This window comes from Orbicella franksi, chromosome 3, assembly GCF_964199315.1.
Source record: "Orbicella franksi chromosome 3, jaOrbFran1.1, whole genome shotgun sequence".
In the NCBI taxonomy this organism is placed as follows: domain Eukaryota; kingdom Metazoa; phylum Cnidaria; class Anthozoa; order Scleractinia; family Merulinidae; genus Orbicella; species Orbicella franksi.
Genome location: NC_138147.1, coordinates 19,039,932 through 19,055,033, shown reverse-complemented (window position 1 = coordinate 19,055,033; position 15,102 = coordinate 19,039,932). Strand labels below are relative to the sequence as shown.

Below are 15,102 nucleotides of genomic sequence, written 5' to 3'. Positions count from 1 at the left end.
AAGATGAGCTTCAAAGCATGTTATATATTCATATTTATACCCACTACTTGAAAAATTTGAACAACGATTTCGAATAAACAAAATATTCGCCCGTTGACAGATTATTGGTAAAGTATTCATAACGTTAGAACAGGACTATATTTTATTTACCTCTTAGTTGTTGTTTACTCTGTAACTTATTTAACATGTTTCACCCAATGTGTTTGTTTGTTTGTTATATGCTAGCAAACATAATTTTTTGAAAAGGTCCAAGAAATTTTCATTTTTTCAAGTGGTCTAAATGTTTAGGAAAATGCTCAGTTTCTTCATATTTCCTCAAAGGAAATCGTCCCATTCTGGACATAGTCAAAACTTAGGACTATCATTGGCTGAAATGTTAGGTTCTTTGTTTCTATTTATTTTCTACTGTTTCCATGAAAGACATCGATTGCATTGTGCCAAAGTTCAGTCCATTTCTAATTACTTGTGTAATTTTCAAAACAACCTGACTGAGGGATGACTTGCGAAGAGCTGATTAAAAATACTTGGTATGGTCCAGAAAAACTGTATTGAGACGCTTCAAACGACAATATACACATGCATACAGATCTCCAAGCAGTTGTTCAATGTGTATCTTTCATGTGGATATGTGGATGTGTAGCATGAAAACTTGCGGACCACGTATTGAAAGTAAAGATGTTTGCAAGAAATAAACATATGTCGACTAATTATCGACTTCCTAATAGTGTTACTATTCTTTACAGACAAAGCACAACTCAGTGAAGGACACTGAAAACGAGAAGCTCTAAGAGCACCGCTCAAAACCACCGTTTTGTGAGAAAGGCCCGGCGTAATACTATGAGCCAATGAGTTCAGTTGTATTCTGCATCAAGACAAGACTCAAAGAATTACGTGGGAACCACCGACATTTTAATCATTTGTTTAATTATTTGTTTTAATTATTTTTCTTTTTTCTGTATCATCACAAAACGGCTATCAGCCGAATTGAAAAGAAGTTGATTTTGAGAGTCATGCAAACTGAGCTTATATGTATTAAAACTAGAAGTAGCAAGTTGACGTAATGTTTAGAACTGCGAACGTTGATTTTGGTTCCGGTAAAGCGCTTGAAAAAGCAGCAAGGTAAATCCATTTCACGGATAAAAGAGAAGCGTATTCAGAAAATTTGGAAAGCTAATGAAATCAAGCTCTTTTTCGTTTTTTGTGTTTAATGCACATGCGCATTAAACAACTATTTTGAAAACGGTTCCGTGTTAAGGTGGCTCCCTAGAGTATTTAGGAACACCCTCCCTATAGAGCGCAAGTTAGAAAAGGAAACTTAGTTAATTTCTCTTAAAGTTTCACCCGTAGGGATTACCAGTATGTGTACTGTTGAAATAAGGCTAACATTTTGGTTGTCAATTTTTAGATTAAGGCCGTTACCATGGCAACATCTCATCTAATGACAGTCAGATATATTCCTCATTTTGGCCTAAACTCCTTAACATTGATACTTTTTTTCGGTGTTTCTTCATACTTTGCCACATTATGGAAATGATATTGCCTGACATTTTGAATTGGTAAAAAGTCAAGGTTTTTCAGTGATTTCTCGGTTACTGACTTTTATCTAACAGGCTTAGTAATTCGAGGAAACCATCTTGACACTTCATGTACAAGTTAATTTGACATCCGTCGGTAAATAGTCTTCTTCTGTCAATAACATTTCCTGTTTAAAACTTCTAATTTGTTCCACTACTCCATGAACGACTCCGCCCTACAGTGTTCATCTCTGATTATGGCTTTAGTTGGCTGAAAACGCATTAAACACGCGTACGCATTGCGGACCAATTTTCTTTGCTTCTTTCAATCGGGAAATGGCTGCTTTATTTGGGTTGTCCAGTTATGGACACAAACACAGCAAATTTTGCAGTCGCCTGTTTTATAAACCTAAAATGATGTCATGTTGCTAATTTTGTCAGGTTTTTACAGACGCGTTAAGTACAGCAGTGAGAAAAAGATCCAGGACGATTCTCAAAATGCTTGGGTCACATTACATGAGAATAACTAGGCAGTTATTTTGGTAACACTAGGGAGATTAAGGTCTGTGTTTGCAAACCAGACTTTAATATCGAGATTTTGCCAGGTGAAGAGATGCTATCTTTTGTAGTACAATTGTTGAAATCCATGTGTTTGTCTTTACACACGTCAAAAGAATGGGGAAAACTCTTCCTTTTTATTCTGTATCTCAGATTTTTCAATCAAACAAAATTGTTTGAAGCGATAATGGCCAAACATCAATAATGCCTGTCAGCGAGAAACTGAGGAATTGCGGAATCAGCTGTGGCAAACTTTCAGCAGGTGATAAAACGTATTTAAGATCCACCCCATATTGTACACGAGAATAAGAGAGGATATCTATTTTCAAGATGATTGCCCTCACTCTGGTGATCTTGGCTATTTTAGAGCCTTTTTCCGAAGGTAGGTACAGAACTTAACAGTTTTCGCAGGACGGACCAGTCTTCAAACTTATATGTGACAGACGGGATGGTTCTTATTAGCTCGTGGTATACACCAGGTTGTTTAGCTTATCAGTTACATTTTTGCATTTTCCTCCAAACAAGAATTAATGCAGAAGGTGTTGACCAATGTAACACCGCCGATAAGTAATAATTAATCTGAAAGTGAAATATAAGCCCAGTAAATGCTGCCCCTCGCAAAAATGAACATTGAGTCAGCTAAAACTTAAATCTGAAGGCAGTGAATTTCACTTAATTAAGGGCATTTACGTTTTATCTCTTGCTCTTTTTAAAGTGATCGCGAAAGGAAGTAATCGTATAAAGTACATACTACAAACCTGAGCAAGAGTTTGAAGGGTTTTTAAACCAATCGGCATTGTACACGGTACCGATACACCCGCTTTCCTCAAAAGGGTCAGCATGTTTTCCTCTGGAATAACCATCCAAAGTCAATGACATATCTGCACTGATGAGAAAGGCAAGGGTGGGTCGCTGACGACAAGAAATATCAGATTTTCATATCCTTACCCCCTCTTTCCTCCTTCCTGATAACATCTGGATCCGTCAATGTGAAAGTGAAAATGCACGATAATAAAACTTGGCTAAACAGGGAAAAAAATGTCGCATTTTCCTCGACTGACAGGATGTGGTGTGCGTCCTCCCTTCTCCCGAGTGATTAATGGACAAGATGCCACTCCCCACTCCTGGCCATGGCAGGTTTCCCTCCGTGCTCGGGGTAGACATATTTGTGGAGGATCACTGATAAGGCCCGACTGGATCGTGACTGCAGCACATTGTGTTTACAGAAACCCAAATCCGAGTGGATACACAGTTGTAGTGGGTAAGACGTTAGTCGATTTTAAGAAAAAAATTATAACTGAGGCAATGTTGCTTGTTCATTTGTCTGTTTATCTGCTAGCAGTGTTTTACTTTCCCTCTTCAAAAACAACAACAAAAGAAACGAAGAATGACCGAGGTAAGAGCCTCGGTTCGCCTGCTACTAGTTATGGTCCTGTTGACAATGGTTTTCTTCAGTATCCAAAACCAGACATTTTTCTTGCCTCACGAGAAGACCTTGAAATCGATCCATTATCAACACCTCTGCTCTATAATGTCATGCGTGACAAATTATTCCTTAATTTTGACGCGAAATTTCGGCTTTAATTTACAATTTCGCAAGTGAAATGTTGACAAAACGGGCGTGAAATTATTTCTTAATTTCACTTGTCACCATTTGTACCCACAACTAATAGTACCTCCATGTCATCAATGACTTTAAATGTCTGGACATTTGGCAATTTACAGGTAGTCATATGCGGACTGGAATAACGGATGTACAACAGACGTTTAGAGTGAAGACTCTTCACAAGCACAGTGGCTTTACCATGCAGAACCTTAAGCACGATATTGCAGTTCTTCAGTTAGAGGGCAGTGCACAGTTAAGCGACAAAGTGACTACAGTATGTTTACCAGAGCAAGATGCAGATCTAAAGTCAAAGTGCTACATAACAGGTTTACTTTATCTTTTTAATGGCTTCTCCTTTAACTGGGCCGCTGTTACATATTCCAAAACTAAATAATTGAATGAAAAAATTTTGATTTTGTTCCCTTTATCAAACAGCCATATCATGTTACATTTACTTGATAGTCTATGCGTACTTCCTTGGACAAATTGCGTTCAACATTTTGAGTTCTTGCAATGTCTTAATAATTTTCTGGCCGTTGATTCTCGTAGGATGGGGCCGTACCCATTTTGGTATAGCTGCAAATACTCTGCAACAGGCAAAGTTACCTCTCGTGTCACACAATGACTGTAGAAAGATCTGGCGTACCATTGACAGGAGCGCTCACTTGTGTGCCGGAGAGGGGCGAGCAGGTGCTTCAGGGGGATGCAATGGAGACAGTGGTGGCCCTCTTGTTTGCGAGATGGGACGTAGATGGTATCTGCATGGTGCTGTCAGTTTTGGGATGAAGGATTGTCCAACAACTCATTATACAGTTTTCACTAGAATAACAAGTTACATATCATGGATATTGCAGAAAATAGGTTGGTATTGAAAGACTTAGGTATTCCCCAACTCAGTCAAAACATAACTGTTTTAGTATAGATACAACCAATTCGTCCTAAGGAATAGTTTGTTTAAAAATAAACCACTATTATAATGTACTCATTCGTTTTCTATAGCAGAATTACCTTTTGAAGATCCATAGCTACCAAATTTAATTCTAGAAATGTTAGCTGCCGACGATATATGCTATCCCACACCCTTAAATTAACTAGACGGCGTGGCAAACAATACATATTCAAATTATATACGTAGAGAAAAATTCTTAATAATGAGTCTTTCAGATGAAAGAGTTAAGTATTTTTGACTACTTCTACTTGAGTCGCGACTAAAATTGTATTACTGCGGCCTGCAGGAGATGGAGGGGAAGGACCTAACCCACCACTACCCTCACAAAAACCACGACCACCGATGGCTACGACATCACCACGCCCACCAAAACCCGGTGAGAAGAGATTCCTTGATTAACGAACTGCTTCACGCTCTTACTTGATGATAGTGTGCGATAACATTCTCAAACTAGTTCATGATGTTTTGAAAACGATTATATTAAACTTTATAATCAATAAGATGCATCAAACGCCTACCACGATAGCTGTTATTACAGTTATCAGCGGTTTGACCGTCGTACAAACGAGGCAAAAGGAGTCAATTCTGCTTTGTATTTAGCCGTTCGCCTCTTTTGTATGCCTTCCTAAACAAAGGAATATTTGACGCAGACTCAACTGTAATAACAGCTACGATTTGAACAATTTTGGGTAAAAACACTGTGAACTAAGGCAAAACTGAATTTCTCTTGTACTAACGTTACTCCACTGTAGTCAAAATGTACATTCTAACTGATATCATCCTCATTGCAGGCTGTGAAGACAGTTGGGGTAAAGAATATTGTTACAACCATCGTCACCGTTGCAGTTGGCCATTTGTCAAAAATTCTTGCCGAGCAACCTGCGGAGACTGTAAGTAATATTTAACCACTGGAACCAGCGACAATCGGTCCTCAAATCTTAGTTAGGAAAGAGAAATTCATGTAAATGGAAAATTTACGTGTATCCCATAGGGAAATACGCAACATCGTCATGCACTGTATTCCGATCAGAAGTCACTTTGTTCTCAAAATTCATTATAACAGAATTAAATTTAACCTTAAACCTTCATAAATAATGTTATCTGACTGTGCAAAATTTGTGAAAACAATTTTCTGGATCTCTAACTTTTTACCAAGTTTTTGTTTTTTATGTATAACTATATGCAATAATTAGGAATAATTTTATTTTAAGATTTTTTAATATTTTTTAGCCTTTTTTTATTTTAAATTTATTTGAAAATGACCTAGGGTCGAAAACGTTTAGTGTTTTTTGCTTTTTGAATTTTTTTGGCCTTGTAATAGGAATTACTTTTAAAATCAAAGCGAATATTATGGACAGTTCTACTTTAGTCATCATTTTTTCTAATATCACTGACATGAATCGTCAGTATCAAAATAAAGTATTTAAAGAATGCAAATGTTCCTTGATGCTTATTACTGTTTTTCCATTTCTTCACAGGTTGAGATTGAACAAGAACCCGGCAAAAGTCTGAGTTTTTAATGTATTAGTCATTACTGGATTTGTTCTGTTATGATTTCAATAGGATGTAGTAACAGTAATAAAACTGCTCAGAAATAACGCTTGCTTGTATGAATGAGACTGATAGCAATATTACAAGTGATGAAACAAACTACAGTTCGCACGCCTTGTCGAAAAGTGGTGGATGCCAAAGGGCAGCTGACCGCTTAGAAATGGCTATGAAGCCCAGCAAACATCAAGCCAAGATTTTTTTTGTAAGGTCCACAACCGTGCACAATCTTTTGTTTTGCGCTCATACACTATACATGAATCACGTAACCAAAACGATTCTATTAGTTAGTTCCTCAGTCCGAAGTAAACAACAGTTGTGCTGTGTGCACGGACAAGGCCAAAAATGCTCACAAAAACATACAGAAAACACTTTGTTAGGTTTCATAACCATTCCCCTCTATTAACTAATGCTTAGAATTGGCAACTACGATTGACTTCCCAACACGTTTTGCTCTAGAGACCGAAATAATCGTCACATCAACAGCCTCATCCTCATGTCCATCTAGAGACAGCAATATAGAGCATTAATTAAACTGAATATTTCCAGGAGTCAGCGATTTACGTTTTCCCTTAGAAGAATAATTAAGCATTCGATTTTGTGAGAATGAAATGCAAAGCAAGTTCTGTTCTTTCAGGGTTCATTCAACCCAAACGTTTGGAGATTCCAATGTTATAACGTTGCGAAATGAGCAATTAAAATTTATGCTATGCCATGTCTCAGAGAACGACACCTTCTGCAACTGGGGAAGATCTCCTCAAATCAAGTCCACGAACTTACAGCAATTTGCTCTCAAATGAGTAATATAATGATACTCAGACTGACACAAGTCAAATTTAGACTGTAACCACAAGAGTAAAAGAAAATGGGATTCCGAATTGTTTAATTGATCAGGAATATATATAGTTACCAACAAATTACAAGTTTTAGATCATAGCTAGACTGCTAACTGCACAAAAACCGTGATCGTCAATATGACAAACGTTTATTGGAAAAAAGGCCATTTCTCAAAGATTATGGGAATACTGATAAAGAAGGAGTATTCAGTTGTAAGAGCAAATCAAATATGGCGCGCACTGTACGCGAATTTTTTGTTATTGGACACCTAGCTTGTTATTCGGAAACCTTTGCTCAAATTGGGTGAAAAATAGCGCCTGACAACAATCAAACAGATTGGAAAATTTCTTACAGTGAGCCTATTTTTTTTTTTTTTCAAAAAAGGAAATGAAATCACAAAAAGTTCCTCACCCATGGATGACTACCTCGTGGAACCGGTTAGAAGGTGCCGCAACAGGAGGGCAGAAGGGAGGGAATGAACCTAGTTGTTATTGATCCTCATAAGGGCCGATTGTTGTCATAGTTCATCAGTTGTAGAACTGCTATATAATAGCGTGGTTATACTGGCTATGTTATAATGTATATTGCTCTTCATAAAATAACTGAGATGCTACGGGCGCTCTGAGTGGTCAATAGAGGTGGAAAATCTACGTTCTATTGCACCGATAAAGCACGGTTCCCGATCTGGCAAATCTACGCGGGAACAAGAGAATTCAGATCACTAGCGATAACAAATGTAATAAACAGTTTCGGTTTTCACTTGCTGAGATATCAATAAAACGAATTTCTTTTTATTCAACATATGCATGGAATTTACAAGGAAAAACACGACCTCACCAGAAATTCTTCGGCACAAAAAGCTTTAAGCTTCCGGTTATAAATCACTTACTCGCCTGACGGCACGGGATTTACAAGAATTTATCGTGTTCTCCCAACACCCCGCGGGGTTTATTGCGCCGGTAAACCCATAGAAAGAGTGGTCTATTGCATAAACAGTGTTGCGAAAAGATAAATGGGAATTATCAGCGGCACCTTCAAATGGAAAAACTGTTTATCGATAACTGTTTATCCTCAGACGGGTAGGCCCAATTGTGATAACTGATACAGTTTAAAAAGCGCCGCAATGAATGAATATAAAATCTATAACACCATGGAGGAACCAGTTTTCTCTTTTTTGTTTTAGTAAATTCTTTATTAAAAATTTGTCCCTGATAATATTATTTACAAGAATAAATTATTTTCGCGTCAGGATAAACTTGTAGATTTTGCTTCACGCTGAAAGTCGAACGAAACAAAAGAACATTTTTTAATGTCCATGCCATTCTGATAACTTTGTTTGAATTGCTGCTAGTTGAAAGCCTTTTCTTGACTTTAGACAAATATTCAAACGCCTGACTTACGCAGTTGGCTCTTGTGAGTAAATGATTCAGGCTAATATTGATTCTATCCGTCAAAAACTTGTCCAATTTTTATTCAGTACGTCGGGCGTTTAATCTTTGCATTTTTTTCATTCAACAAGTAATTTACTCACCCTCTAGCTGGTCTGTTTGATCAGTTCTCTCCGGTAGAATCAGCCTTAGTAAACTTTGACAGACGCTAGGAAAGCGCCATAATAGCGACTGATATAAGATACATGTTTCAGTAAGTGTGGTGCACAGAAAGAGGTGCTCTGTTTTAAGCATGATCTCCCTCATTCTTTTGGCTCTGGCTATATTGGAACCTTCCTTTTCCGAAGGTAAGTAGGGCAATTTACCAAACGCTTACGGTTGGACTGTCCAGGTCTTTTACATGAACATGGATAGCCATAACAGCAATGTCCCTCCTACTAGGATTTTGAAAGAAAAAGTTCAGAACTTATACAAGGGTGCAGTGGAACAAAGCTTTGATAAAATTGTTGTTGTTCGTACTTAATTTTAGCATTATAGACTAATTAAAATCTTTAAACGTCCAGTTACTCGCTTTTTGAGGAGCTTTAATGAGCATTCACTTGACCATCTACTTGCCTCCAAGTACCGTAAGAGTTCTTGTTTGAATCTTTGTATTCAAAGTACTATAAAGATAGTACAGAGTTCTTAAATTAAAGGAGCGGTTAAATTATTGTAAACTTTGCTAAGAACAGGGAGATTGAACCTAGCTAACATGTTTGTTACGTGTAGTCGATTTCTGATCCAAAGATATTTGCAAACTGGAGCCCTTTTTCTTCCACATGTCGCAGCATAAGCAAATTCGAATTCTTAAAGCAGCAAAGGTGAAAGAAAACACCGTGCAAAAGTAGCATAAATTCTCCAGAGGTTGAAGACCAGTTCCGCGAAAACGGGATCAATTTTGGGCACGTGGTTTCTTTTAAATGACGTACATTGTGTTGCAGTCTAGAAGTATTAATTTTAGTCTTCAAATAATCTTGTTAAAAAAATGAAAAACTTAAATCAAGTTAGTAATTGATACATGGCCGTTTTTTCAACTTTATTATTCACACCTGTAGGATGTGGTATGCGTCCCCCTTTCGCCCGAGTGGTAAATGGTGTTGATGCCAGTCCCCACTCATGGCCGTGGCAGATTTCTCTTCGTGTGCGTGGTAGACATATCTGTGGTGGATCTCTTATAAGGTCTGACTGGGTTGTGACTGCAGCGCATTGCGTGGACAGAAATCCATCACCAAGTGGTTATACAGTTGTTGTGGGTACGGTAAACGTTACTATACGTAGTACTTTACCGCTGTCGATATGAAGGACTATGGCTCTAGGAAGTTTTATGACATACAAAACTAGTGGTAATCTAAAGTAAAAAAAAGTGGTATAAGCCTATATAAAAGCAAAAAGAAAGATAAAATAAATATTGAACTGTTGGAAATAATGCATCAATGCAAGTGGAGTTGAATATAATTCATCTTTCTAAAAACTACTACAGGTGCTCACAGGCGAACTGGAACCACGTCTGTGCAACAGACGTTTCGATTGAAGGCTCTTTACAAGCACAGCGGCTTTACCATGCAGAACCTTAAGCACGACATTGCAGTTCTTCAGTTAGAGAGAAATGCACAGTTGAGTGACAAAGTGACTACAGTATGTCTTCCTGACCAAGCCGCAGATTTGAATTCCAAGTGTTACATAACAGGTTTGACTTCACTTTTAATACAACCGAAATAGCACCGCTGAGCCCAATTCAGAGCAATTATGCAAGCGCAAAAGTGGGTATTGAAGTGTTAAAATTAAATGAATGCGTAGTGATTTTGCAAAAAAAAAAAAAAAAAAATGTAAGAAAGGCAACTGAAAGTGTTATGTTAGTTACTAAACAAACAACAAAAGGGTAGGTTGTTTAGTCGTGAGTAAGGTTGGCTTTCGTACTACTTTGATTTCAGTCAAGAGCAAAAATAGATGAATGAGAATTCCCTACAGAGTAAATTCAGTGTTAGAAGTAGACGCGTCTTGACAATTATACCAAGAGATTAAGCTACCTAGTAGTTCGCATTTTGGTACATACTAACCACAATCATTACAGTATTAGAGTAAACCCTATTTATAATCCCAATCTAGTTTAGATGGTATTTTTTAAAAGTTTAAGGTCTAACGTATTAAACATGACTTTAGGATGGGGACGCACTTCAGGCGGAGGACCAGCGGCAAACATACTCCAGCAGGCACAGCTACCACTCGTGTCGCACAAAAAATGCAAAGAAAAGTACGGGATAGTCGACAGCAATGCCCATTTGTGTGCTGGAGCGGGACAAGCAGCTGCTTCAGGAGGATGCAATGGAGACAGTGGTGGTCCGCTTGTTTGTGAGATGGCAGGCAAGTGGTATCTGCATGGTGCCGTCAGTTTCGGAAAGCGGAATTGTCCAACAACCCACTATACAGTGTTTACCCGAATTGCAAGCTACAAGTCTTGGATACTGGAGAAAATAGGTTTGTATTTCGAGTACTGGATTGCTGCTAATTATGGAACTAATAATACACATGAAAAAAATTACTCGATTCTTATTGGCTAAGAGCAGTGCAGTTCAAGTGTAACACCAGTGCAAAAAGTGTAACATCAGTGCAAAAACTGTAACACCAGTGCAAATTACACATCGAAATTCTGGATTATGATTGACTGAAAGAAAATAGGAACTTTTCTAAGAAAATGTTATCACGCAAAATGATGACGAAAATTTTGTGCTGAAACTTTGAAAAAAGTTTTCTCAAATGAGAAAAAATGGCTTCAAGAAAGATCTTCCGGTACTTCCTCCGCGCGAATTTTTTCATGTTTATATTATTAATAAGTAATCATATGGTTTCTCTCGTTCAATTTGGAGTTAATTTGCACTCGTGAGTTTTTCAAAGAGCTGAAATTACACTCGCCGAAGCGGCTCGTGTAATTTCACCTTTTTGAGAAACTCACTCGTGCAAATTAATTTCAAATTAAACTCGAAACCGTATGATTACCTATACAAATTCATTGTTCAACGTTTCATTTCAAAATGACAGTGAAAAGAGTTTTGTTTTAATGCAATCATGAAATAGTTTTTTACCAATTAGATAAAGCGGGGCAGCTGTCTTGCCTTTGATCACATAGCCCTAAAAAGAAAAAAAAAGTTATTTTTCTTTACTTATTCAATTCAGTCTAATTACACTTATTTTTAGATTTTATAAAATTCATTTAATTAACAAAAACATAAAATCAGAAAAAGTTGGCCACTCCCACAGCAGAGGGATTTGTTTATAACAATTCACTGGCGTACTTAAATAAATTGTAAATATATGAATAAAGGGAAGCTATAAGGATAATCTGTAAAGGAGTAATAAAGCTCCATACACTTCCATACACGACAGATCACGTAATGTAATTACAGTATAAATATTAAAAGAACCTACATAGCATTACAATTTATTATAAGCTAATCTATTGAAGATTGGACAGTAGAATATATTAACTTAACTTAACTTAACTTGGAAGAGTATAAATTTAATGGAATATAAAAGAAACCAATGTAAATATTATAACAGTGTGCCACTGTTCGACAGTCAATGTACCATGGCAAGACTAGGTGATAAGAAGATACAGTTTCGTTTTCGAACTTCCTGTAGTGTCAAAACTCTAATACTTTTGTTTGGAATGAAATTCAAAAGGAATTCCCAATGCTATACGGTACCACAATGTTGTGTTTCTGGTGTAGCTGGGATTTAATTTAGAATACAGCTCCCTTAGAGCAATAATAAGCACGGGTGCACTGAACATAGAGAAGCTATCGCGCTCTTCTGTTAATTTAATGTTAAAAGTCCACGTTCGATATATCAAAATTCTAACATGGCACCGGGGGTTTAGAGAATTCAATATCTGGTCTTGATTTCTTTGTGTCACTGCTATTATGGGAATGACCAGACAAAGGAATCGAAGAGTATTTGTAATTTTAGGCAGAAAACGTTGTAGCCATGTTTGATTTTTCATATAGCAAACAAGGGCTATTATTAAAGCCATATTGAACTCAAGCTTACGCTTTGTCCACAGGAGAAGGAGGAGGAGGACCTAACCCACCTCCACCCCCACAAACGCCACAACCACCCCCGCAAACTCCACCACCTCCCCCACCGCCTGGTAGGTACGCTTTCGTTAATTAGGACTATATCAAGTCAAATAGATTAGCTAGTGTGCTTTTAGAAGCTTGGAAGCGAACTCTATATTTTTTCAGCGTTGCTTTACATCTTTGTAAAGCAAAACGTTATGATCTAACATTATTTGTAACCAACCATAGAAGAAATAGACATTTCTTTTAAGTGTGGTATTTAGAGATCAAAATTAGCGAACAAACAAGAGAAGGCAGAGAATAATATTCACCAATTTTGGTCTAACATAAACAGATAAATTATTGCATTGATACTGGAATTTATAGGGTAGCTAAATATAACTAATGTCTTCCAGGAAAGCATATTAAAGAGTCAAGAATAAACTACACAAAATCAAAATCCTGCATGAACAAATAAACAAATCAACAAATAAATATGAAGTAAATAATACAATTCTTGCCTGATGATAGAATAATCCTGCTATATATTAGGGATTGCTAGCTTAAAGCGCACTTATTGTCTCCCAGCTGAGTAAACAACGATTGACTTAACAAAGATTGATTCCAATTTGTTCTCGAAATAAGTCGGTTTTTTTCCCAAAACGCTTGGCGAAGGGTCTCGAAGGCATAGAGAGATCTTCAAAAAAAGGTTCACTAATACTTGCACGCATTGTAATTTCACACATATTATTATAATTTACCTGTTTGGTTCTGCTCAGAACACCTGGTTGCCAGCTTGGACATAATGAAAGCACTCCTTTAAACCAAAGGGAGAAACTTATCATTTCATGTTTTAAATAACTCATTACCAAAACGAATTTACGTTGTAACTATACATCAGCATCAAGAAGATGTAATTCATTTGAAACACTAAGTGCAGCCAGCGAGCGCACCCTGCTTTTAATAATACTAATAATGATAATAATAATAATAATAATAATATTATTATTATTATTAGAACAAGCAACCAATTCTTGTGTGTAATTTCTAGACCAATCAGTGCGAATTTGTAAACATATTGTGCTAAACATCTTTGATTCTCTACTATAGTGGACTACGAATTATTTTCCCTATACAGATTGTAAAGACGACTGGATTGCATGCAGCAGTAATAAGCATTATTGCTCGCTTCCGTCATTCAAGTATCGTTTTTGCAAAAAGACATGTGGCGGTTGTAAGTACAGCAATTATTATCTTTAGAAATACACAAGAAACCTTTAACCCAAATGTTAAAAAGTATACGAAAACCACGTTTTCGTTTACAAAGGATAGTCTTTTCTTACTTCGTTGGTTTGCCTTAGTTTCCTTCTTTCGTTTTTCCGTGATATTGGTCCCATCAATTCCTGATATACTGAAGATAAAGAAAAACTGAGAATGATTCCCAAGTTACACGTATATTCGTATGGCGGTTTATATCTAGACTGCAAAATACTTTAAAGCTTCTGATAATTATATATGAATGATTTTTTCCACAGGTTAAATCAGGATTACCAAATCCGAGAAAAGTACCGACTCCACTGATTCATCATGATTAGTATTTATTTCGGTAGATTTAATAAAGAAAAATACATGGGTTTAACTTGCAAGTTTGATCTGTTGTCATGTTGCTGTAGTTGTTGACGTTGATTTTGTTGTTCATTCCTTTAGTACTACCCTCCAACCCTTACCTGAGCGGCCCTTAGCTGAGGGCATCTATCGAAATTGGAAGATTTCAACTGACAGATGCAACAATAGAACACGCAAGTAAATGTTAGTTCCCGGAAAACATTTACATTGATGAGAGTCTCAAAGGGAGGATGGAGGGATGAACGGGAGGGGGCGGAGGCGGGTCCCTATGATGGTTGACGGTTAAAAATAAGCTGTTTTGACGGTTGACGGTTGAAGTTTAGGTCATTTGATGTTTGACGGATATTTTTTCGAAATGACCTTCATAACACGGAATTAAAGCGCAAATTTGGCTGTTATTTTTCATAAAATTAATAAAACATCAAACACATATAATTTCTATTTTAAAAATAGCAAGAATTCTATTAAAAGTATCCGGCCATTTGATTCGCTTGATTGTTCCATAAATTCTCAAGATAGTTATTTCTTGAAGTACCACTGAAGCCATACGGTGTTATTGGAAATGTCATAAATAGACTTGAGGGAAAAAAAAAGTTAAAGCGGAGAGAATGAATCAGGTAGCAACACAGCTTACAACACAGCTTACTTTCTATCATGCATCCTCTTCCATCTTTCCTTTGACAAAAGCGAAAAAGCTTAAAGAAACAAGAGCTTGTAGGGCTGGCTAGCTGGATTGAGGGACGGACACGCGGACGGACGGAAGGCATCGCTCGATATCACAAGAAATATATTTACTTCGTCATTTGCCGCGAGGATACGAAATTTTTCAAGTGCGATGGAGTACTCAACTAGATGCATGCTCGCCTTCGTTTTACCGGGTTTAAGAGTTTGCAGGTGAAGTAGTTCATGACCTGTCACAATCAGAGCCTGAAATATCTAATATTGGTTTACCTGCTGCTGGAGCACTTATTTTTTGTTAAGCAAA

General features: G+C 37.0%; 2 protein-coding genes across 2 annotated transcripts in view; one reads left to right on the top strand and one right to left on the bottom strand.

Annotated features, from left to right (window-relative positions):
- Positions 1 to 15,102, bottom strand: part of LOC145482639 (uncharacterized) — a 93,913-nt gene that overhangs the window by 68,497 nt on the left and 10,314 nt on the right. The gene's annotated exons all lie outside the window — the stretch shown is intronic.
- On the top strand, positions 2,398 to 14,545 carry LOC145482383 (transmembrane protease serine 9-like). The gene is made up of 13 exons (XM_081461016.1): positions 2,398 to 2,454; positions 3,136 to 3,333; positions 3,798 to 4,004; positions 4,228 to 4,539; positions 4,914 to 5,003; positions 5,419 to 5,517; positions 8,655 to 8,747; positions 9,495 to 9,692; positions 9,920 to 10,126; positions 10,600 to 10,914; positions 12,497 to 12,583; positions 13,630 to 13,725; positions 14,027 to 14,545. The coding sequence occupies exons 1-13, from the start codon at positions 2,403 to 2,405 to the stop codon at positions 14,029 to 14,031; spliced, it is 1,959 nt and encodes a 652-aa protein (XP_081317142.1). The 5' UTR covers positions 2,398 to 2,402; the 3' UTR covers positions 14,032 to 14,545.